The sequence below is a fragment of the Megalops cyprinoides genome, chromosome 4 (assembly GCF_013368585.1).
Source record: "Megalops cyprinoides isolate fMegCyp1 chromosome 4, fMegCyp1.pri, whole genome shotgun sequence".
NCBI lineage: Eukaryota > Metazoa > Chordata > Actinopteri > Elopiformes > Megalopidae > Megalops > Megalops cyprinoides.
In genome coordinates this window covers 5,622,501-5,645,536 of record NC_050586.1, presented here as the reverse complement: position 1 = coordinate 5,645,536, position 23,036 = coordinate 5,622,501, and the positions used below count along the sequence as shown (strand labels likewise).

The window sequence follows — 23,036 nt, the reverse complement described above, 5'->3', positions numbered from 1 at the left end:
TGTTCAACCGCTTTTCGCTCTGCCACCCCGGTCCACCCAACACCACAATTGTGACTAAACACTTCCCCCTGTGTTAATGTTGCTTGGAATTCCTGAACTTGTTTTTGCCGATTTTGTCCATTGTTGAAATTTTCAAATGCAGTTATTATTATTTATAATTATTTATAAATGTTCTTCAGTTTCATGACCGGCAGCCAGACAGAGGTTGTGATCCCTCTGGTTTTGGAAGTGGTGGAAAAGTCGCCCCTGACCACCTAAAGCTTTTTCTGTGATTGTGGCACATTCCCTCACAGTTTCCCCCTGAGACCCTTCTCTCCCTGTGGATGTCATATTTTCTGTGGTTTACAATTAATGCTAACATTGTGACCAAGTTCATATGTTTGTGTGTTACCTTATAAAGATGTTCATAAGCTTTTTTTTTTTGCCCCTTTGTTCGATATTCAGGCACCACGTGTCCACCTCGCCTCACCCCTATCTGCTCGGAGCCCAAAAACGAACCCGTTCCAGCAAGTCTATCGACCCTTTCTCACGCTTATGGATCCAGCAGAGAATGATAGAGCCTCGTTCCGAAGAGGTCAGAGGTCGCCGCCGGTGGCGAATGTCAGCAGTTAAGCCCAGGAATCGACAGCCTACACCTCCCTCGGCCAGTTCACTACATCAATGCTGCAGCTGCGGAGGCTACACCAGTCTAATGAATGGGTGTATGAGGAACAGCACACAAAAGGTCAGAATCACAGAAATGTGTTGTGTATTTGACATTTCGCCTGACATTTTGCAGTTTATGGTATCATTGTTAACCGGGCTGGGTACACATCCAGATATGATGATGTATAACCTACTTTAAGAGGTGTGAAGGCATAAGTACACTAGGTGGTCTTTCAGGATTACAGGTAGAGGTACACGTATAAATGAAATGGGGATTTATTTATTTATTTATTTATTTATTTTAGAGGAAGACATTTCCAGATATGATTATTGCCAACATTAAGAACAGCTGTAATGACAGAAGTGTGATGAGTTATCCTTTTCATCCAGTAAAAGTAAAGCAATGCATTGTTTTCTATGGCATAATGAAAGAGGTACCTCGATGGGATTTCATGAGATGAACACACACTGGACTTGTTTAAGCAGAGATGGAAAACAGAAACAGGTTACGAGAAGAGAATGTAGCTGATATTTACTGAAAATTTGCCATCTTACATTTTCAGTGTAGCTGTTGAGGTGTGCTCGATATTAATGACCAGTAAACCTGTACCGCAGGGCGCCCCCTCGTTAAGTTTTACATCATTAAGCAGAGATTGTCTCGGCAGTGACCGAGTCATGTGATCAGCGGGAAGGTGGCTCTGCACGGGAGTCAATCCCATGAATCTTTGGTTTGTGGCAGGTGAACAACGGGATCCTTCAGTGACACAGTGAGGGGGCGGACGCAACAGACACCTGTGACAGGCTACTGAGGGAGGAGGCGTCAAAAGCGTATACACACACACACACACACACACACACACGCTGTGCAAACAAGTCAACACAAGGGGCATTCTAGCCATGCCTTTCTGTCTGCTTGCTTGTTTGGTCCATTTCTCAGCGGACTTTCTTCATTTATGTTAATTTAAAGTTACAAAAGTTACAACTACAAAATTACAGGTATTAGTTTTTTCTGCTTTGCTAGTCCCTACCTAACTGGCTAGCACATTCAGTTGCCCCCTCCACAGTAGCCTGTGTGATGATGTCACAGGTGTCAGGTGTCGTTGCTCCTTAGACATAGAGCCTGTTGTGATGTAGTAACAGCTGATTGGTCCGTATCTTTTGGGGTGGAGCGTGCAGTACAGAGGTAGACCAATCCGCACCGACCACACCTCCTCATCACTGAAGGACAGGGACAACTTTTTCTGCTCCTCTCCTATATGAGCATCATAATATCCGAGAATCCACTCAGGTTATACACAGAGTATATTTTATTAGCTATGCTTCTTAACATGTCTCTTATTAGAATGATTCTATATAGTTAATGTTTTATAATTTCACAGTAGAAAAATACTTCTGTAACAAGGCTTGCGCAATAGCATGTTTGGCTTTGATCTCGGGGAGGATGCTATCAGTAAGTTTCTTTATCCATCTACAAAAAAAAAAAAAATACAATATGAACATAGAGCACACGACAAAACATTAACTGAACCACAGAACCCCTTCAATTCTGCAGCTTCCAGCAGGGAACTTCAAACCACAAATCAACTGGAGCTATCAGGCATTTTCAAACCGCTTTGAGAAAAAAAAAAAACAAAACAGTAGGCCTTATCAGCAATATTCTACATTTAAATGATGTCCAGACACATTGTTATGTAGCACTGAAAAAGTAAAGCATTTAAAAAAAGGAAAATTGAAATTTTAATATGCAATATTTAAAGTACATCATTAGTATGCATATAGCAAGTGAGGGATCCGACTGGTCAGTTCACATTGCTCTGAAAGCCTGTCTCGTTCGAGCAGGGACACGCCCAACTTCTTGCCTCACCCTGGAGGAAGAGCCCATTGTGACATCATCAAAACCAGACAGACCTCCCTTTCCCCTGGTCCAATGGGGGAATGGCACCACGCCCTCACTTTCCTTTCCACCAATCACTGCACTGCGCTCGATAGAGATATATTTTAACCACTGCATGATGCAGACAACTATACAGGTCTTATTAAAAAAACGAGTGGTTTTCCGAATAAACAGAAAAGGAAAAAAACAACGCAGTCTGCTCATCTCAAAGCTTCTCGAGGCATTGCTCTGCATCTTTCTCTCGGAAAAGTGAACAAAACAGACTGAATTCAAGTAAGACCGAGATTGGCTGGCTCGCGATTGGCCGCGGTCTCCTGTCTCCAGCTGCTGCTCAGGTGAGCCAGTGGGAGCTCAGGTGCTGGAGGACCACAGGTGCATCTGCTTGGCGATCTGGAGCACGTAGACGATGTCCGGGCGCTGGTCCGGGTCGGGGTTGATGCACATGCTGACGAGGTCTCTCAGCTGCGGAAACACAGGGGATAGAGAGGGAAAGATTCAAACAGGGGTTCACACAGGAAGAGTAACTGAGGAGAGAAAGGGAGTGGAGAGGGGAAGATTCAAACAGGGGTTCACGCAGGAGGAGAAGCTGAAGAAACGGGGGGTGCAGAGGGGAGTCCACACAGGCGGAGAAGCTGAGGAAGTGGGAAAGCTTCAAAGAGAGGTTCACACAAGAGGAGAAGATGGGGGAACACGAGGAGCGTAGAGGGAAAGATTCAAAGGGAGGTTCACACAAGAGGAGAAGCTGAGGACCCGAGCACCGGAATGCAGAGGTGGGACACGCAAGCAGAATGCCCGAATCATTGCAAGCGCGTCGTCTTCTTTATCAGTATTAGCCGTCTTTAAGTCTGTTGAGGCACAGAACGTGCACAATGGCCAAAGCCATAATCAAACCCAGGGGTGATCAGGGGCCTACAGGGGTATGAGCTTGTGAAGGGTCAAACATCACTGTACACAGGAGGAGAGGCTGGTCAGGCAAGCCCTAATATGAGGGGAGGGTGGGGTGAAGATTTTTTATTGTGGGGGAGAGATATGGTCTGGATTCAATCAGCTTTTGACCTTAACTGAATGAACAAGTAAATACAACCCCCCCCCCCCAAGACAAAACTTGTTTCTGTTAATTTTGGTGATAGTTGAACATGGTGACATGTGAATGAAAAAAAGAAGTTAACGGTATGTTGATTGTTGAATGAATTCAGGCTCCGGAGTCTTTTCAGTTTGTTATGTACATTTTAGGAAGGTATTCTGTTGTTGAGATACAGCGAACATAGACTAGAATCAGACACTGAAATGACAGCACTTACAAATGTCTGGAGTAGAGGAATAAGAGTCAGCTATTTTACCAGGACTTACATTCCATTTCAGAGCCAGAGACACCACTGTCACCACTCTGAAACAACCCTATCCCTGTCCACAGACACCCATCCATTGCTGGCGTGGACATGAGTAGTTCTACGGCTGGTCTGTTTCCGAGTCCAAGGTCTGGGTCGTAATGCTAGGATCACATTTACAGCCATGAAAAAGACTTTTAATGCCAAGGGTTGTTACAAAACACCTCAATACCTTTTTTGTGAGTTTGATCTTGTTATTTACACCGACAAAAAAAAAAAAAAACACAGAAGAGGAAAAAGCGCCGTGACAAAAGACGTGTGAATTCCTGACCTTTAAAAGCTGAGCAGCTAACGTATCGCTGTCACTTAGCGCAGTAAAACACAAGGTTGTGAACATGACGGAGAGAGGGGGGGTGAGATGGGAAGGGGAGTGGGCTGTGTACCAGATCAGGCAGTAGAGGCACACACGCACACACACGCACGCCCATCCACATATTCACACAAGCTCAGACACTCTCTCACACACACACACACACGCACACACGCGCGCACGTACACACACACAGAGGCCTTACTCGACCTTGCTCCCAGCCCTGTCAGGTAAGTCTGTGGAGGGACGGCAGCTGGCCTGCGCTCACAGAGAGAGCTGGCCGCCTTCACCGTCCCTGTCACCTCACCCAGCAGAGAGAAGGGCAGGGACACCTCCGCCTTCAGGCTCTTCTCTCCTTCCCTCTCTCCGTCTCTCTCCTGTCTTTCTGACTCTCTCCTTCACACTCTGTCTCTCTAACCTTTCCTTCCCTCTGCACCCGCTGATATGTTTGGTCAGCACACTCAAGTGATACCTGCTTTTGCTTATGCTCATGTTTTCTTATTTGATATATGTGTACGCGTTTTCTTTGTCTTTGTTTTTTTTTCTCACTTCACACGTGAAGGTTCAACATCCACGATGGTTGACTTGTCCTTACAGAACTCCCTGGAAACCGAGATGTGTAGTTCTCGTCTTTTGCCTTGTCAATAAATTTTCTAAACATACAAAGTACAAAGCCTCCAGACTGTTATGCATTTAACCAGATGACAGGAGTAAGTGAAGTCACTGGGGTTAAAGCAGAAATGGCTGAATGCTAAGCAATAAAAGGATTGTTCAGTATGCAGTTACGAGGAGGCGATTTCACACTGGGTCTGAGCTCTGTGTTACACACCATCCCACACAACCTATGCCAAAAAATCTCATTGCAGTTACTGAATATCAGGGATGTTAATAATAGCATCTCATAGCCTGTTCAGTCCAGACTCCAGTGCTGGGATGGAGTTCTGACATTAGATGGCATTGGTTACTTAAGAACTGTGTGCTGCTTTAAATGGACACGTTCTGATATGGTGTAAAATTTTCTGTATATACTGTTGTTCATGTGGCCATATTATGTGCACTTGTGCATCTTTTCTTTCTGTGTTAGGGACCAGTAACCAGAATTTTGCTGGGGCACTGCTGCTGTACCCTTGGGCCAGCACACATAACCCACAATTGCCTCAGTAAATATCCAGCTGCATAAATGGATAAAACTGTAACTTGTGTAAGTCGCTCTGGACAAGGTGGTCTGCTAAATGACAATAATGGAGTTAACCCCTCAGACTCCTGTGTACGCTTCCACCCTCTCTTTTTTCGCTGTGATACAGCGCCCCTCCCTGTGCTTGCCCGGCCCGCAGCGGTGAGAGAGCTTCACTCGCGCTCGCCGCTGAGCGGGATCTGGTCCGGCTCACCGCTCCAGACAGCTGTGCTCTGCGCTGTCATCGGATCCTGGCGAGTGGCGCGTCTCCAGCGCGGGGCCAGGTTTTCCTCAGCTGCGTTCGTTTTTTCTCGCCCAGCGCAGGCAGAGATCCAGCGCCTAGAGGCGCCTCGCTTTGATTGTTATTGCCGCCGACAGGCGGACGTGGGAAAGCTAACAGCGTGTAGCTGCGCGGGGCGTGAGGAGTCTCCTCGATACCGTGCGTACTGCGGGGGCCGGCCCTCGGAGCTCCGCGACCTGTCACGGGAAGAGCTGTCCCGACCCCCCCCCCCCCCCTCCAGGGACCTGACTGCCGGTGTCAACACAGTCACAAGGCCTCGTCCCCCTCACGTGCCCGGCCACCGTGAGTGACATTGATCTGTCCGCGCCAAGACGGTAACAACAGGAAAGAGCTCTCTCTACGTGCAATTCTGAGCCCAGAGCTCAGCTGCCTGCTATTTAGAGGACAATTAAAATAAAAGGAGCTGGGAAGTGATCGGGGCCACGCGGACGCCCCGCGCTAGTCACCTTCCGCTTAAAATGCCGTCTTCCAGCAGACGAGAGGCAGACGAGGAGCTGCACTGCAACAGTCCAAGGTGTTAATGAGAGAATTTGTTTCATGATTACTTTTTAATTCATGCGCCGTAACCCGGGGTTTCCCTTAGCCCCACTGTAAGGAATGCCATTCTCTGTTCTGAATGTGCAATTAAAAAATGTTTTGGCTTTGGATACAAGTTACGTTTGGAGCTGGTTTTATATGATGTGAAACTGCTGTACAACTGTATAAACTATAAGCCATGGATGCCTCCCAGTGCTTCTGCTGGGTCCTAGTACAGAAATATTCCTTTCCACCTCATTACTACCTTCTCTGAGAGATCTCTGCCTTACCTCCCTGTCCTGGGACTGTCGTTTAGAGTGTGATGTAAACCCTGCTGGAGTTTGGCCCTGCAAGACCAGAATTGGACACCCTATGCACATCTGAGGTTCCTATTGGTGGCCTGCTGGTGTCAAACAGGTGACATCATGTAGCTTAGCGGATTAGCAAGAGGAGACTTAGAGGTGATCTAATAGAGATTTTTAAATTTATAAAAGGACTCAATAAGGTTAACTATAATAGATTTTTTTAGGGTGAGTTCAGTCTGTAGAACAAGGGGACATAAATGGAAACTAATGAAGAGTAAGTTCCGCACTGATGTAAGGAAGTACTATTTTACACAAAGAGTTATCAATACATGGAAGAGGTTGCCAGGTCATGCAGTTGACGCAGAGACCCTTGTTGTATTCAAGTCCAGACTCGATGCAGTTTTGGATTCTCTTTAATTGTAAAGGTGAGCTTAGTTGGGCTGAATGGCCTGTTCTCGTCATAATATGTTCTTATGTTCTGATGCTGCCTTTGGAGCTCTGCTACCCTGGGCATTTGCGAGTTGCTCCTACCTTCTCAGAGTAGTGGTCGGAGGGGAGAGGTGGGTAGTCACACTGCTCGATCTTCTGGCACAAGGACAGGAGATTCATCTTGTCCCCATAGAAGGGACTCTGCAGGGCAGCCATCTGCAGGGGGGGGGGAGAGAAAGGGGGGGGGGGCTGTGAGTGTTCTCACTCTCTTACTCACCCTCCTCGCTTTCCTGTTCATTCAGAATAACGTTCACCAAACCACCTAACCCAGCGTTTCTCAAAACCCTCTCCTGGAGTACCCCTTGTCCTGCATGTTTTAGATCTCTTCTTGCTCCAACACAGCTGATTCAAATGATCAACTCGTTATGAACTCCTGAAGCTGCTTAATAACGAACTGAGAGGTTTGGGAAACGCTGACCTAACCCAAGGTCCACTGGTAGAGGTAATGGTGCTGAAATGGCTTTTCTCTATCTACATGTTATTTATTCTAATTGCATACACACACACACACACACAATACATATCATTACACATTTATGCCTCTCATTGGACTCCACTTCCTGACATGGGGGAAGCCTGATAGACAGGGATATGCCACACCAAGTCCAGCGAGTGGAGAGAATTCTGCTCCTCCAGCTGAGTTCTGAATGATGTGTTAGCTCAGTTCTGGTCCCTCCAGGTTCGATTCACCTCAGGTCACTTTAAATGAATAAAAACCGTTTCTGCTCCATAAGCAGAAGAGCGAGGGGATATTCATGGAAAACACACAGTGATCCATCCGGTGAAGTGTGTGAACACAAATCTCAGACCTGCCAGATCTATCCATGACATGAAAAGCACAACTCATCCCAAAGCCTGGGATGTGCAGCAATTAATTGGTGGTTTCAGATCTGTGTCACTCCTGTTTAATTATCAAAGTCAGCTAGCTCCATGTACTACTACAGAACAAGGAGGAGACCGCGTCACTTCTGTCTGGATCCAGCCAGAGGTTCTGTGCAGCTGTGGCAAACCCAGGATGACCCAAATCAAGGTAAAGTCACAATCCAAGGAGCAATCCAAACACATGTCAAAGACACTGATACTTTCAGGGGGAGGGACTACTTCATTAGCACCCAGAAATGTAGGCCTACCGCTGTGCAGCTCAGTTCTCCAAACTCAAACACAATGCCATCACAGCCTCCTGTCCCCTAAAGCTGCTGCTCATCTTTGCAAGATGAAGACGATTCTGGGGATGTTTTCTTACATTAATGTGGCTGAGATTTTACGTCTCTCTGTTTTTCAACCCAGTGCTTCTTTTGCCCTGAGAAAATAGTTTATTTTAGAAGCATTAGAGGAAGCTGCTGAGACATAAATGATAAAAAAATGAGAAGAAAGAAGCCAGGAAGGGGTGGTGAGACTGTGACAGACACCTTTAAGAGTGTGGTGTGAGGGAACATTGCTGTGAAATCTCTCCCTTTATCTGTGCTCGTTCTCGCGGCGTTCTCGTCTGACGGTGTCAGGACCGGCCCGGGGCTGTGGCGGTGGCCCGGCCGTGTAGCGAGGCAGTCGGCGGTGGCGGTGGCGGTGGTGGTGCGTTTTCACCGGGCGTGGCGGCGCGGGGCTTCGGGTGCTAATCGCGCCCCGGTCGAGGAGGCGACGCTGCGTCTCCTACGGCGATGTCATCCCAGTGTGAGCTCACACGCTTTTTCATTACCCCCTAATGCCGCTCAAGTGCTTCCTGTCACTCTGGTTTATGCTCGTGGTCCAACACACACGCGTTCACACTCACACAGACACATACACACAAGTGCGTGTGCACACAAACAGTCACTCACACACTCACACACGCACACATGCACACTCGCACACACAGACACACATGCACACACACGTGTATGCACACACATAGACACACACGCACGCATGCATACATATGCACGCATAGACACACACACTCATGCACACACACAAAGCAAATAAAGGCAATAAACGCCTTTATGATGAAGCAGAGATGATGGTTCCATTCTGTCTTCTGGCTCTCTCTCTCTCTCTCTCTCTCTCTCACTCCCTCTACCCCTCTCCCTCTCTCTCTCTCTCTCTCTCTCCCCCTCTACCTCTCTCTCTCTCACTCTCTCCCTCTCTCCCTCTACCTCTCTCTCTACCTCTACCTCTCTCCCTCTCTCTCTCTCCCTCTACCCCTCTCCCTCTCCCTCTCTCTCTCTCCCCCTCTACCTCTCTCTTTCTCTCTCCCTCTACCTCTCTCTCTCTCTCTCTCCTCTCTCTCCCTCTCTCTCCCTCTACCTTTCTCTCTCTCTCTCTCTCTCTCACTCTCTCCCTCTTTCTCTCTCCTTAACTGTTTTCACTTAACTGTTTTTTGCCTCAGTCTACAGACTGTGCAATACTATCGCTGCTTCAGATATTGCTATTATTGCACTGTTATTTTTGTTATTGTTATTATTATTATAATCATCATTTTTTGTGCAGCTGTTATTATTGATGGCAGCACTGTTGCCTTGGCTTCATTATTCCTCTTCTCCCTCTCTGGTTTCCTAATTGCGCTTTAGAAGTGCTAAGCTGAAAATGGCTGCCCTGGCGACGTGCTACATTTTTAATAAGGAGATGTCTGATAATCGTTTTGCCCTTTGACCCCTGAGCTGTGACTGAAGCTCATTACCATGATCAGCGAGTGTTAGTCAGAGGGAGGGAGGGAGGGGAGGCGGTGTGTGTGTGTGTGTGTGGGGTACGACTACCTTCCTGTACAATTCAGAGGAAAGATCACCCCCGTCACACACATTCTCTCTTTTTTTTTCCCTCTCTCTCTCACACTCACACACACACACACACACACACACACACACACACACACACGCACACACGCACACACGCACACACACATACACACACACACACACACACACGTCATCGCCCCCCGACACTGGAATGTGCCTGGCTGGTCACATTGGCTATAGAAGTGGGGTGCGGCTGCCCCCCCCCCCCCTTTCCGCCAGTGTGCTGTTAATTAGCAGAGAGCCTCTACCATCCTCTGCACCTCTTACTCCCACCATAGTCTGTGCCCCGCATCCAGGAGGCCTGGTCTCCCTCAGTGACGCCCCAGCGACAGGGCTCACATGAAATACCTGCGATGGGGTGGGAGGGGGGCTCCGCACACCCTCCAAAGCTGTGTTTGACTTTAAGGCGCATCATGTGACACGCGCTGAACACGGTGCTCGGCTCGGAAATAAAAGAACGTATCCTTGAATTCCTGCTTTTTTTTTGGAGCATCCGCCGCTTCGGCAGGCGGGCCCCGTCGCATTTCCACGGGGGCCCGTGCGGCTGCGCGAGCGATTCATCTGTCGAGCGATGGAGGCGCCTCGCCCCGAAAAAATGTTTAATTTGCGCTCCCGAGCGCCGAAGGAAGTCATCGGGAACAATAATCCCCCTCTTTGATCAGCCCTGCCGCGGCTTTAAAGCTCGGAAGAATGGAAGGAGCGCTTCTGTGGGGAAAGACAGTGGATTAGCGTGCGTTAAAGTCTTGCGGGAGCCACAATGGCTCCCCGTAGCTCTCTGCTGGCAGTGGGAGAGAGCGGCTCGGGAGCAGTCGGGGGGGGTCTGGGTGTTTCTCGCGCGGTGGCGGCCATGTTTCTGAACGCACAGAGGCATCTTGGGAAATCTCGGGAGACGGCGGCCCATTGTCTACCTCTCCTCTCTCCCTCCTCCGCTTCAAACGCTGTGCTTTTTTTTTTTTAAACAAAAGCGAATGCGTGCTGGAGCCGCCAATATGCCCGTTTCAGAGCCGCTTGCCCGTAGCCATGTCGCATCTGCCACACGGTGGCCCAGGCTGCTGCGCCTCGTGGAGCTTTGGTATGGTGGGCCCAGCGATGGGACATCAGGGCCTTCCTCCCTCATCCTCATTCTCAGTGACTCCCGTCAGTTCCCGTCCCAAACCCTTGATGAAATCCCAAGGATTGGACCATGAGACCGTCACTGCCTCTCAGCATTACATCAGTGCGGTGAGTGTGTGGGTTTCTCAGGGAGTGTCAGTGTGACTGTAAGAAGTACTCTTCCCATTTTTTACATACAGGTACTGACATTAAAAGTGCTTACTCCACCAGAGTGTGTGAGGAGGGTTGTGCGTGTGCAGGTGGTTGTGGAAAACGAGAGAGTGCGAGAGTGAACAGCCTTGACTCATTCCCAGAACGACACCTGCTCTGAGTTGTTAATTATTAACACCACAGCCCATCAGGCAGCATAACACACACACACACTCATGTATCAAACACACATGTTCTTACATGCTTTCACACATGCACAGGCACACACAAACACTCTATCCCAACCCATCAGGCAGCATAACACACACACTACACTATTATCTTTCACACATGCACAGACATGCAGATACACACATACATTCTCACATACATGCTTTCACACATACACACATGCATGCAGAAACACATGTACATATCTTACACATTCTTACTGCTGTCACACATGCACAGATATACACAAACACTCACCATTATCTCTCATACACACATTCTTACATGTTCACACATTCACAGACATGCAGATACACACACACACACACACACAAACAGGCTCAGCTACCTTCACAACCATCACGTGTAGTAGTGTGTGACTCTTTTCTCTCCCTCTCAGACCTCCGGGGGAGGCCACAGGCAATCCCACAACCGCTTCTTCTCCCAAAAGCTCCCACTGTCAGCCCCGCAGAGCAGGGAGCCCTGCCGAGCCCTCTGCCCCCCCCAGCCCCCCCCAGCAGATGGCGGAACAGACACCTCGCTGTGCCACTCGGGACTCTTCTCACCTGCTGTGAAGCGCTCCTGTCTGCAGGGAGGAGTTACACAATCCCGCCTGCGGGGTGCGCCATTGTCATCCCTCAGTCGGGACGCCGAGCTCAGACATGAGTGACATGGGGGGACGTGTCGGGCAAGAGAGCGCCCCCTTCAGGTTTCCTCTGCCATGCGGTCACTGTCGCCTACGGGCTACAGCTGTTGCTTCCCCCCAGACTGCACCCATTACAGCGGGCTGAGGGCCTGGCTGATGCAGTGTGTTCAGATGCTGCAGACCGCATAATTGCAGCTCTGAGCCCGCAGCCCCGGCCCAACGTGCAGGCCAGCGCGTAGGCCAGCGCGTAGGCCAGCGCGTAGGCCAGCGTGCAGCCCGGCGCACGGAGGGTTAAGCTCACTAACAGGGCTGTGTACCGCAGGAGCGGTTGCTGTGCATTATTGATCTGAGGGAGACGGCGCTTAATAAAACATGGCCAGGAGAACGCGCTGATGGATCGTCAGCTACTGTGAACGGTGTAAACGCACCGGGTGAAGCAGACCGAGTCTCTGCAGACAGGAGGCCAAACAACGAGAGCTCAGCTGTAGGTCTCACACACACAAACAAAACGGTAACTCTCTCTCTCTCTCTCTCTCACACACACACACACACAACAGCAGCTCACACATAAACACACATACAAACAGCAACTCACACATATACTTACACATAAATGCATACATACATGGATAGCAGTATACAAACATTAACACGCACCATATACAGTATCAGTTCAAACAAACACATACGCAAACTCACAAACACACAATTACACACAGAAACACACAAACTCACACACAAGGATATCAGTATGCAAACATTAACATGCATATATCAGTTCAATCACACACACACACACACACACACACACACAAACTCACATGTGGATATCAGTATGCAAACATTAACATGCATATATCAGTTCAATCACACACACACACACACACACACACACACACAAACTCACACATGGATATCAGTATGCAAACATTAACATGCATATATCAGTTCAATCACACACACACACACACACACACACACATGCACACAAACTCACACACGTGGATATCAGTATGCAAACATTAACATGCATATATCAGTTAAATCACACACACACACACGCACACACACACACACACACACACACACACACACACACACACACACACACCCCACACTGATTCTTATTGAAAGAGAAGCGCAGAAGTGGGGGGAAAAGGGAAAATCAATGACTGTTTCCCCAACCACAGTGAGCTGCTAAACTCCAGCAGTGCGGCCACTCCCCCTGCCCACCTCGCCTCCTCCTCCTCCTCCTCATCGATTTTTTATTTAGCTCCCAGCAGTGATATTTCTTCCTCGCAAAGAGAACACGAGGCGCCGGCCTTGCCTGTCAGCACATAAATCAGGACCAATTGTGCCGGTGGAGATCGGAATGCTTAATACACCGAAAGCAGCCTGTTAACAGAATTAAAGCGTTATTTAGTTTCCGCGGACAGGCACGGGGAGCTGGAGGAGCGGGCCTGACAGGAAATCCAATTCTCTCTGCAGCGAGACTAACATGTTGCCATGATGGGCCCAGCAACCATGTTTGTGTGCGTGACTGTGTGTGTGTGTGTGTGTGTGTGTGTGTGTGTGTGTGTGTGTGTGTGTGTGTATGTGTGTGTATATGAGGGAAGGAGCGAGAGACAGAGAGACAGAGAGAGAGAGATTAATTATGACTGCTAGAGTATTGGGTGTCTTGGGACGCAATTCAGCCTCAGTCAGTGTCAGGGATGATACATACTGATAACAGCTGAGGTGAGTTACCCCTCCGCCACACACACACACACATACACACACACCTTTAAATTGCTGCAAAGTGCTTTGAGATCCCTGAAAGGGATTGAAGGTGCTGTATAAATGCATTTATTATTATCATCATTATTAATCACATAAACAGTGCTGAGACGTCTCACAACCAACACTGAAAATGCCTGCATCTGAGCACTCACATGGTTCACAAACACACACACACAAGCATCACACTTCACCATGACTACACACACACATACACACACACACACAAGCATCACACTTCACCATGACTACACACACACATACACACACACACACAAGCATCACACTTCACCATGACTACACAAACACACACATACACAAGCATCACACACACACACACAAGCATCACACTTCACCATGACTACACATACACATGCGCACACACACACACACACACACAAGCATCACACTTCACCATGACTACACACACGCATACACACACACGCATCACACTTCACCATGCCTACACACACACACACACACACACACACATACAAGCATCACACTTCACCGTGACTGCACACACACACAAGTATCACACTCCACCATGATTACACACACACACAGTCACACATATACACACAACCGAACTGGTTCACACATACTGAAAATCACTCAGGACTGAATGTAGTCCACCGGCCATCCCTGGTTCAGCATGCAGCTTATTACAGTGTTATGACTGTGCTTAGGCCACGCCACTTAGATGAGCAATATCTCACACAGTGCAACTTTCAAAAAGAACAGTGACACATAACGGAGAATTGTATTACTCCACCCAGGGATCTATTTCATGGACATCCATCCCATGTCCAGGGGGTGATAAGACAGAGTTTATGTGTATCTGTATGTGCATACCAGTACACACATGCCTGTGAGCATGTGACCACGTGTGTCTCTCTGTGAAAGACAGCGACTTGCTAGGCTATCAGCTGAACAGGCTCCAGCAGCATCACTAGCATTCCTGCTTTCCTGAGTGTCTCCTGACAAGGAACATACCAGTTCATACAAGGGTGGCACTGCAGCATAGCAGTAAGGAGCAGGACTCATAACCCAAAGGTTGCTGGTTCGATTCCCTGCTGGGGCACTGCTGCTGTACCCTTAACCGACAACTGCCTCAGTAAATATCCTGCAGTATAAATGGACAACATGTAAAAATTGTTATCCGTGTAAGTTGCTCTGGATAAGAGCATCTACTAAATGACAATAATGTAATGTAATGGAAGTAGGCAGTAACAGCACAAGTCGTTTGGTTCCCCAGTGCACAGAGTTTCTGGAGTTTGACTCGTAAGTCTCTGCCTTACAGTAGTTGGTTTACTCATACCAGTTTACTCAAAACTCGGGGCGAATGAAGCCATTGACAACCTGATATTCTGAGTTAACTGAAGTTGGATGTGATAAAGACAGTTTGGCCTGCCATGCTATGAGTGTGAAACTGTGTTCATCACCATTCCCTCCACTGCAGACACACAAAGGCACTCCAATGCCTTCGGGGTGCTGCCTCCCCATTAGTATTCTAATGGTGTCCCGCAATCCATGTTACTCTTACCTCGTACAGCAAACAGCCCAGCGACCAGATGTCTGATTTGAAGTTGTATCCGTTCTCGTGAATCCTCTCTGGAGACATGTAGTAGGGCGTTCCCACTGTAACAGAAGGAGAAACGGAATCGACTGTGATCACGACGTACAAAGAGTTTACACATCGCCAGACACAGAGGATCCCACAAACAGACGGGCCATGACATGCATGTGATTTTGGTTAACTGCCAAGAGGAATGCTCCTCATACTCCCGCCTGTCTGTGCTTATAACTGCAACACCAAGCAATACGCATACATACATACAAACATATATGTCTGTACAAAGATACTCGCAAATATAAAAACATACATACAAAGAACCAGACGGTACCATTATAGAATAAACCCACAAAAGAAGTATTAAATGTCTGAAAAATGAAATGTCGGACAGTGAATGCTTGTTCTCAGCCTCTTTTGCATTTTTACGGCTCGTAGCTCGAGCTAGGCTGCGGCGTTGTGCTCATTACTGCAATGTGCATTCTATTTTTGACTGCGCGCGGGTTCTGCTTTTTATTCCTCTTCCCAGAGTGAGGACAGTGGGACGCTTGATAGGTGAGAGCTTCTGAGCCCTGACAGAACGCGCTGCACCGCTGCAAGCCCGCACTGCAGCCTGCGGTGCGAAAGCATTTTGGTTATTAGCGTTTTCGCGGCAGCCTCTCAGACCCGCCGTTCCGCGATCGGTCCGGCGGAACAGTTTTTAAGTGAGGGGAAAAGTACAGTCAAAAGAGAGAGAGAGAGAGAGAGAGAAACACGCAATAACTGATACATGGGTGGGAGGGCAGGTTACTTCGTTTACCTTTGCATCGGAGGGCGGTGTGCGTTCGTTTTAAAAATTTCGGTGGGATTGAGAGGATCGGCGAAGGGCGAGGATCGAAAGGCACTGCCGCTGTTTGTGATAACGGATAGCGTCGTTTCTTTTTATTTTGTTTTGCTGCAGGACCGTGCATTGGGCTTTATTAAAGTCGGCCCGGGCAGTGGACAGCAGCACCGATTTCCCCCCTCTTCCCCACCGACAGCATGGGGAAAACACACGCAAGAGAGCGGTGCGGTGCACAACCAGCGCCGTTTAGAAGTCATTACCGCGCGCTCTCACCGGAAAAATAAGGCTCGCCGCTGTCGTGCCGCGGATACATTTAGGCGCCTGATAAAAGACTGACAAGTCTGATCCTCTATCATGGGCTGTCCGGCGTCGCAGGGGGACGGCCTGTAATGAGCCTACTACTCCACACCACTCCAGCCTTCCGGTCTAATCAGCGCCGGTCTGCCAATGCCGCGCATTAGTCAATATGACAAGAACAGGGTAATCAGAGATTATTCATCAAAAGCCCTTGCATGGCATTATCATGCGCCGGAGCCAGCTGAGGTAGACCAATATTTATCTGAGTCAATGAGCGGTGGAGGTATCTGCGGGGACGGATAATTAATTATGGAAAACATCAGCGTGTTTGATTAACGGTCCCCTCCAAACATCCATCAGAGTGCAGGCTGACAAACATGCGCCTCCGATACCACACCCCCACCTCCGAAGTAATGTAACGCCATAAAGCTGAAGAGCAGCGGCGATTCCACGGCGTCCACTCTGACGAGCGCTGCTGTCTTTAAAAATACTGCAACTGCACTCCTTGGCAGCGAAGGCGGTCATTTGTGCGTCGCATGGCTACACGGCGATGGAGAGCGGCTTCTTAGGGGACAACACGATCCCAAAAGATCGTGGACTTCTTCGGAATTTCTCCATGCGTGTCAAAGCTGGTGCAGGGGCGGGGGGCAGCGGTGCGGGAGATCCACTGAGGCTGCAGGGGATGATGGGTACCGCAATTTAGGAATGCACAAGAGTCAGAGAGGAACAGACACAGATTTAGGTCAGTCTTTTTGTGCATTCACACAGTTGTGTCTTCTTATATACGCTTTTACACAAACACACCCACACACAAAACACACACACACACACACACACACACACACACACACACACACACACACACACACATACATACATACGCGCGCGTGCGCATCACAACAGGTATACAGTATCATAGAAAGATATCCAGTTTGCAAAAGCAAAAAAACACAAATGTTACACAAATCCCACAAATTTTCAGACATCCACACCTCTAGCATTTTTTGCTACATACCTGTACATGTACATGACATACATAGCAACACCTTTGTGATTTCATATAGAATAAACTCATTCATCTCCATATGGTACTTCATATAAGACCCTAACAGTTAATGCAAACAACTTCTTATGCCAATGGCAGTTTCTGCTTTGCGTTAGTGTTCCTAAAATTGTAGGGCAGGGAATTTAATGAAGTTGTTAAAATTAACTGACACTGCTTCATCACTCCAGAGAACATCAAACAAGCCATTATAATCTCAGCATCTATTAATCCAAAATTAATACATTAATTAGGCAAATTAATACAGTTGTCTAATTTGTAAGGGAAAAAGCAGTATGCTTTTAAATGAATTTTTGATGTGTATAAACCCTAAAGTACGGACCTTCAGGTCTGGACTTAAAAATTAGGCTAATAATTTTATTGTTAGACAGGGTGTCGTGCTGTAGAAAAATAAATCACCAATGATTCATTGCATGTCCACTCAAACAGAATACATCTACCCAGACTTTGATGTTCACAGGTTTAAAAAGATCATACAGAGTTTCTTATAAGATGCAAAGAAAAATACAAAAATATAGTGACACTGTATATTCTCAGTTATTATTAAAACAGACTAATATGTTCCAATTCTCCCAAAATACATTGTCATTTATTTCATACATCATATTAATATACATATATAAATATCAATAAATGCTGCATTTTTTCCATCTTTCATACATCTAAAAATGTACAGCACTCCAATGTGAGAATTTATTCTTATTTCTCAGTGAAACACAACTTTGTGCAGCTGATTTTATCTAGATCCAAGAGAAAAATACATACACACACACACACATATATATATATATATATATATATATATATATATATATATATATATATATATATATATGTATATATATGTTACATAAATATAAAAGCCCTGTTTATTCCTTCCCATGTTCCAGTGTTCTGTATTTCATAAGTGGCAGAGTACAGTACACTCTATTCTTCCTGTTAATGCAGTTTGGCACCCAGAGCCAGGCATGAATTTGAACATTTTCATTACCTTTTAATTATAAATCCTACTGTTAACAGCTAAAGGGGAACAAGAACAAAACAAAAGACAATGCCACGAAACAAAGAGACTCGGGGTAATTGGTGGAAGGAAACCCGCAGCAATTACAGTTTAAAAATCCCTTTCGAAAATGTAAAACTATTATCAATGCAAATTCACTAATTTGATAACCTAACAACCCTCTCTATTTAACTGCTTTTCCCTATTAATGACACTTTTTAATTTTGCTGTAGCTTCGAATTAGAAGTCAAGAAGCCCAGTGATACACACAAACACACATACACGTACACACACACGCATGCATGTGCACACACACACACACACACACACACACACACACACACGTGAACACTGACAAATACGCACACACATACATGTGCACCAACACTCAAACAAGCAGCAAAACACTTCATTAAAAACAAAAAGTCCAAGACAGCTTAATTTCATATTTGTTTTGTCGCTTTTTTTTCCCTTGTTCATCGCCCATCTCGCATACACACATTTCACCAAACAAACTGCCTGTGTCTTCCAACTCACAGAGGCTAATTAGAGAGCTGATATTTTTTTTTTGGGGGGGGGGGCAGAGGGTGACAGGGCGAGCCGGTGTGCCGGGGGGGGCCCATGGGGGCGGGGCTGCCGTTGAGATGTCCTGCTCTGTCTCGCTGGTGATGGCACAGGGGGGCTCGTTTGACTGTGAGCGGAGAGTGTGGGGGGGTGGGGGGTGGGGGGGCGCGGAGCGCCGGCGCTCGCCCCGGATCCCACGCAAACGCACAGGCAAATCTTTCATTTTTATTTCATTATCCCGCCATGCGCTGTCACTTCCTTCCCTTGCAGCCAATCCCTCCTGACAAACATGAGCCCCTGCCTGATCATTTGTTTGACGTTCGCTCCTGTTTCCCCCTCCTAATTACGGCTCCTGTTCGTCCCGTGGCAGAGGCCCTGTCGCCTGGACAGTACACCTGTCAGACCGGCCACCGGGCCGCCGCCTGCCCTGCGGTGCCAGGGTGCTGCGCCCACACACACACACGCACGCACACACCCGCCCTTACACACACACACACACACACGCATGCACGCACACACCCGCTCTTACACACACACACACACACACACACACTCACTCTCATTCACTCACACGCATGCACGTCATGTGTGCTCTCACACACGTAACCATTCACGCACTCACGCATGCACGCACGCACGCACGCACGCACTCACATGTCTGACAGAGGGGGAAGGAAAGAAGGGAAGAGGGGGGAAAAAAGTAACAGGGAGAAAAAGGAGGAAGAAAAAGAAGAAACCAGAAATGGGGTGCGAGTGCATTTGCATACGCCTGTGATCCTCGAACACATAAGGGTCACTAACCTCCGAGGTTGGAGTTCAGAGTTGTTACCAGGGTAACCCGAGCGCTCCTGCCCATTGCTGGCTTGTTAGAGTCACTGCATGTGCCTGCCAGCTGCCTTCATTAAGCTATGACCACGTCTCCACTGGTCTCTGGACACTAATGAGTTCTCCTCTACCCAATACATAAACACACACACACACACACACACACACACACACACACACACACTCGCACACAGTGGTAGCTGGTAGGTGCAAATAAACTTCTCCGCATTTCTGCATAAGGAGCGCTAAATGAAATTAAAAGCGGCGCTCATTTCCTGTTTAGAGAGAGCGCGAGGAGCTGGAATCTCATTACGGAGAGCATTGTCATCTCTCTGCCATCCCGGTTCCTGATCTGCAGCCGCCTGTGACTGAGCCAGGAGTGCGCGGGGGCCCCCTCTCCGCACACGCGGCAGCCATTTTTAACGAGGCGGCGATACGTTCCGCGGAAACCCTCCAGCCTCTGAGGGGCCTCATCTTCGTCCGCGATACTGCTGCTCGGAGAAGGCGGGCCCTCAGCACGGGCGAAAGGGAACACGCAATTTCCCTGGAAAGGTTTCCGTTTTTTTCCTCAGTTACACACTCCCTGTTTCGCTCCGTATACCTCCATATTTTCATAACCAGTCACCTTTCTAGACAACGCCCCAAAGCTTCGGCGACAAATCTGGACTTTCCCCACGTCACCTGCTGATGACACACTGGAAATCAGTGCCGCAACAAGTGTATTAATAACAGGTGCCATTTTAGGCCTTGTTTTTTTTTTTTTTTTAAAAAATGGAGTCTGTGCTGTGGTGAAACAGGATGTGTGAGCGCCGGTGCTAGGAAAGGGATTCCCCTTCTGACAGATGTCATTCTGAAACTTGGCTCCAACCGCAAATTTGACACATTCATGACATCTCCCAACTTTATCACCTGCGGTGTCTGTCCACAGCTCTGAAGGTCCTGAGCATCACTCAGCAATGGTTCTGATGAACGAAGAGTACAGGAGATGCGAATCTGACTCTAAATATGCTGGTGCATGGCAGCAAGAGAGAGCATCATCCTTCAGTCATCTCCTTCAGACGCACAGTTAGCTCAAAGCTGGCACAGCGTTCTTTCAAAGGCGAGTCATTCATCACCCATTTTCTCTCTCTTGGATTAGATGCTTATCTCTCTTTTGTGACTGTGTAATAGTCTGAACATTGAAACGAACAAATTAAGGTAATTTTACTGTATTTATGTGTCACATTAAATACCCAGGTCAGGGATCCTGAAATTTCAAAACTAGAAAATTAATTTCATAGCTTGATAATAAAATGCCAGCATAGAAAATCACCAGTCTGTATCACAGTGTGTACTTTGACAATGAAAACACTTTTGACCTTGACCTCATAAGAACACATTTTAAGCAGCCAGCCCCCTGTTACCTGACTATAGCTACGTCTAAGAGGTAAAGTAACAATCTATTTGCCAAAATGAAAAACTTACCATACAGCGCAGTGACTGCGAGGAAAATACTCTAATACACTATAAACTCAAGTCTTCAATAATGCACCGCTTTAAAAAACGTTTTAGCTACTGCGACTACCTCTTCCACATTCCATAAAATCCAACAACCTTGGGACAATAGTGTTAAGGTGCAGTTACTGAGCTTATCTGCATTGGTGTAAATAAAGGCTGGCGTTTCTTTCCCCCATCACGCTCCTCTCCCTGTGCTTTCTCCAGGCTGATTATTTGTGTATCTTCAAGCTCGTGGTTGAACCAGGAGACACAAACGTTCACCGCAAGCTTGTGTGAACACTCCATATATATATATCTCGACGTGTCAAAACATTACTCACGTTGCGACATGGACCTGCATCTCCATAAATCTCCATAAAATCCTCAAAATGCTAAGCTGTGGCATCGCCGTGACATTTCGGCACCGCGTTAGAGAGGTTACGCAAGGGTGACCCAGAAGATCAATTAACCCTGCTCTGATGACAGCCATAATCAGGAAATGCCACTGTATCCTATGTTAGCGCACCGTGTAAAGAAAGGCTCACTGATAAACTTGCTCCACCCCCATTATTGCGATGACTGCAGAATTCCATAAATTCTCTACGACGACAATGTCAAAAGTGCAGGTGGCCAGAACCTTATGAAGCGCATTGCCATGACTACCCGCAATGTTGTGGCATGTTTTGAGACTGTAATCTGTTGACTGGGATGTCACAGGCTGGCCTTAGCGCCACAGCCAGGCAGTATAGAAATGACAATAACTCTGAGCCCAACAGACAGCCATCTGCTTTTGAGTCAGAGTGTGCTGGAGCGCCGAGGCTGCTGGGGGGGGGGGGGGGGGGGGGAGGTGCAGTGGGTGAAGGGGTGTGGGGTCAACTGAGGCGGCGAATTTGCGGGTCCAGTCGTGGGGTCAGGCCCTGTTCAGGAGCACAGAACCCCCCGACCACCCCCAACACACACCCACAACTCAACCCCCCCACTGCCCCCAACACACACCCAGAACTGAACCCCCCCACCCCCCCAATGCCCCCAACAACAACAAAACCCCCACCACCACCATCATCAACCCCCCCAGGGGCCCACAGTCAGCCAGCTATGATCCTTGGTACACTCATCTGAGTAATGATACTCTCTCAATACCAGCACAGTGTCGCTGCGCATCGGGGGCTATCCCCTCTGAGCCCTTTCACCACTCTGACGCAGGCACGGGGACACTGCCACACGGTCGCACGGTCACACAGGGCGCACTGCCAGAGCCAGCTCTGCGAGGCTTTGTGCTTTGTTTCGCTTCTCAGACCTGATATCGGCTCCTAGCACTCTGCTCTGCTGCCTACTCTTTCTCTTAATTCATTTTTTCACAATCCTAACAACTGCTGAAAAAGCAGCCACATGGACAGCATAGTCACCGTAAAAAAAGTGCGGAAATTGCTACGATGTATGCTTCCCAGGAGTGAGAGAAGGACAGAGAGACAGAGGGACAGAGAAAGAGAGAGAGAGTGACAGGGGGGGAGAGAAAGATAGAGAGGGAGACAGAGAGAAAAGGAGAGAAGGAGAAGGACAGAGAGAGAGTGAGAGAAGCAGAGAGAAAAAGAGCAAGTCAGAATGACAGAGAGAGAAAGAGAAAGAGGGGGAGAGAAAGAGAGAGAGGAGGAGAGACAGAGAGAGAGAGAGGTCTTTCAAGGGCAGCAAAGGTCTCAGTCAAGCTCCAGGGTGGATGTGACAGTCGCGCA

At 47.9% G+C, this 23,036-nt stretch overlaps 1 protein-coding gene across 6 annotated transcripts in view; it reads right to left on the bottom strand.

Moving 5' to 3' along the window:
• Positions 1–923: 923 nt before the first annotated feature.
• The window catches only part of LOC118776638 (serine/threonine-protein kinase Nek6-like), a 61,525-nt gene continuing 39,412 nt past the window's right edge, over positions 924–23,036 (bottom strand). For 5 of the 6 annotated variants that reach the window (XM_036527109.1, XM_036527107.1, XM_036527108.1 and 2 more), the window contains 3 exons: positions 15,232–15,326; positions 7,065–7,178; positions 924–3,001 (listed from right to left, as the gene is read on the bottom strand). In XM_036527109.1, coding sequence (XP_036383002.1) covers positions 2,891–3,001; positions 7,065–7,178; positions 15,232–15,326 — 320 coding nt within the window. In that variant the 3' untranslated portion in view covers positions 924–2,890. The remainder of the gene's footprint in view (positions 3,002–7,064; positions 7,179–15,231; positions 15,327–23,036) is intronic. The other variant, XM_036527112.1, reaches the window with a different exon arrangement.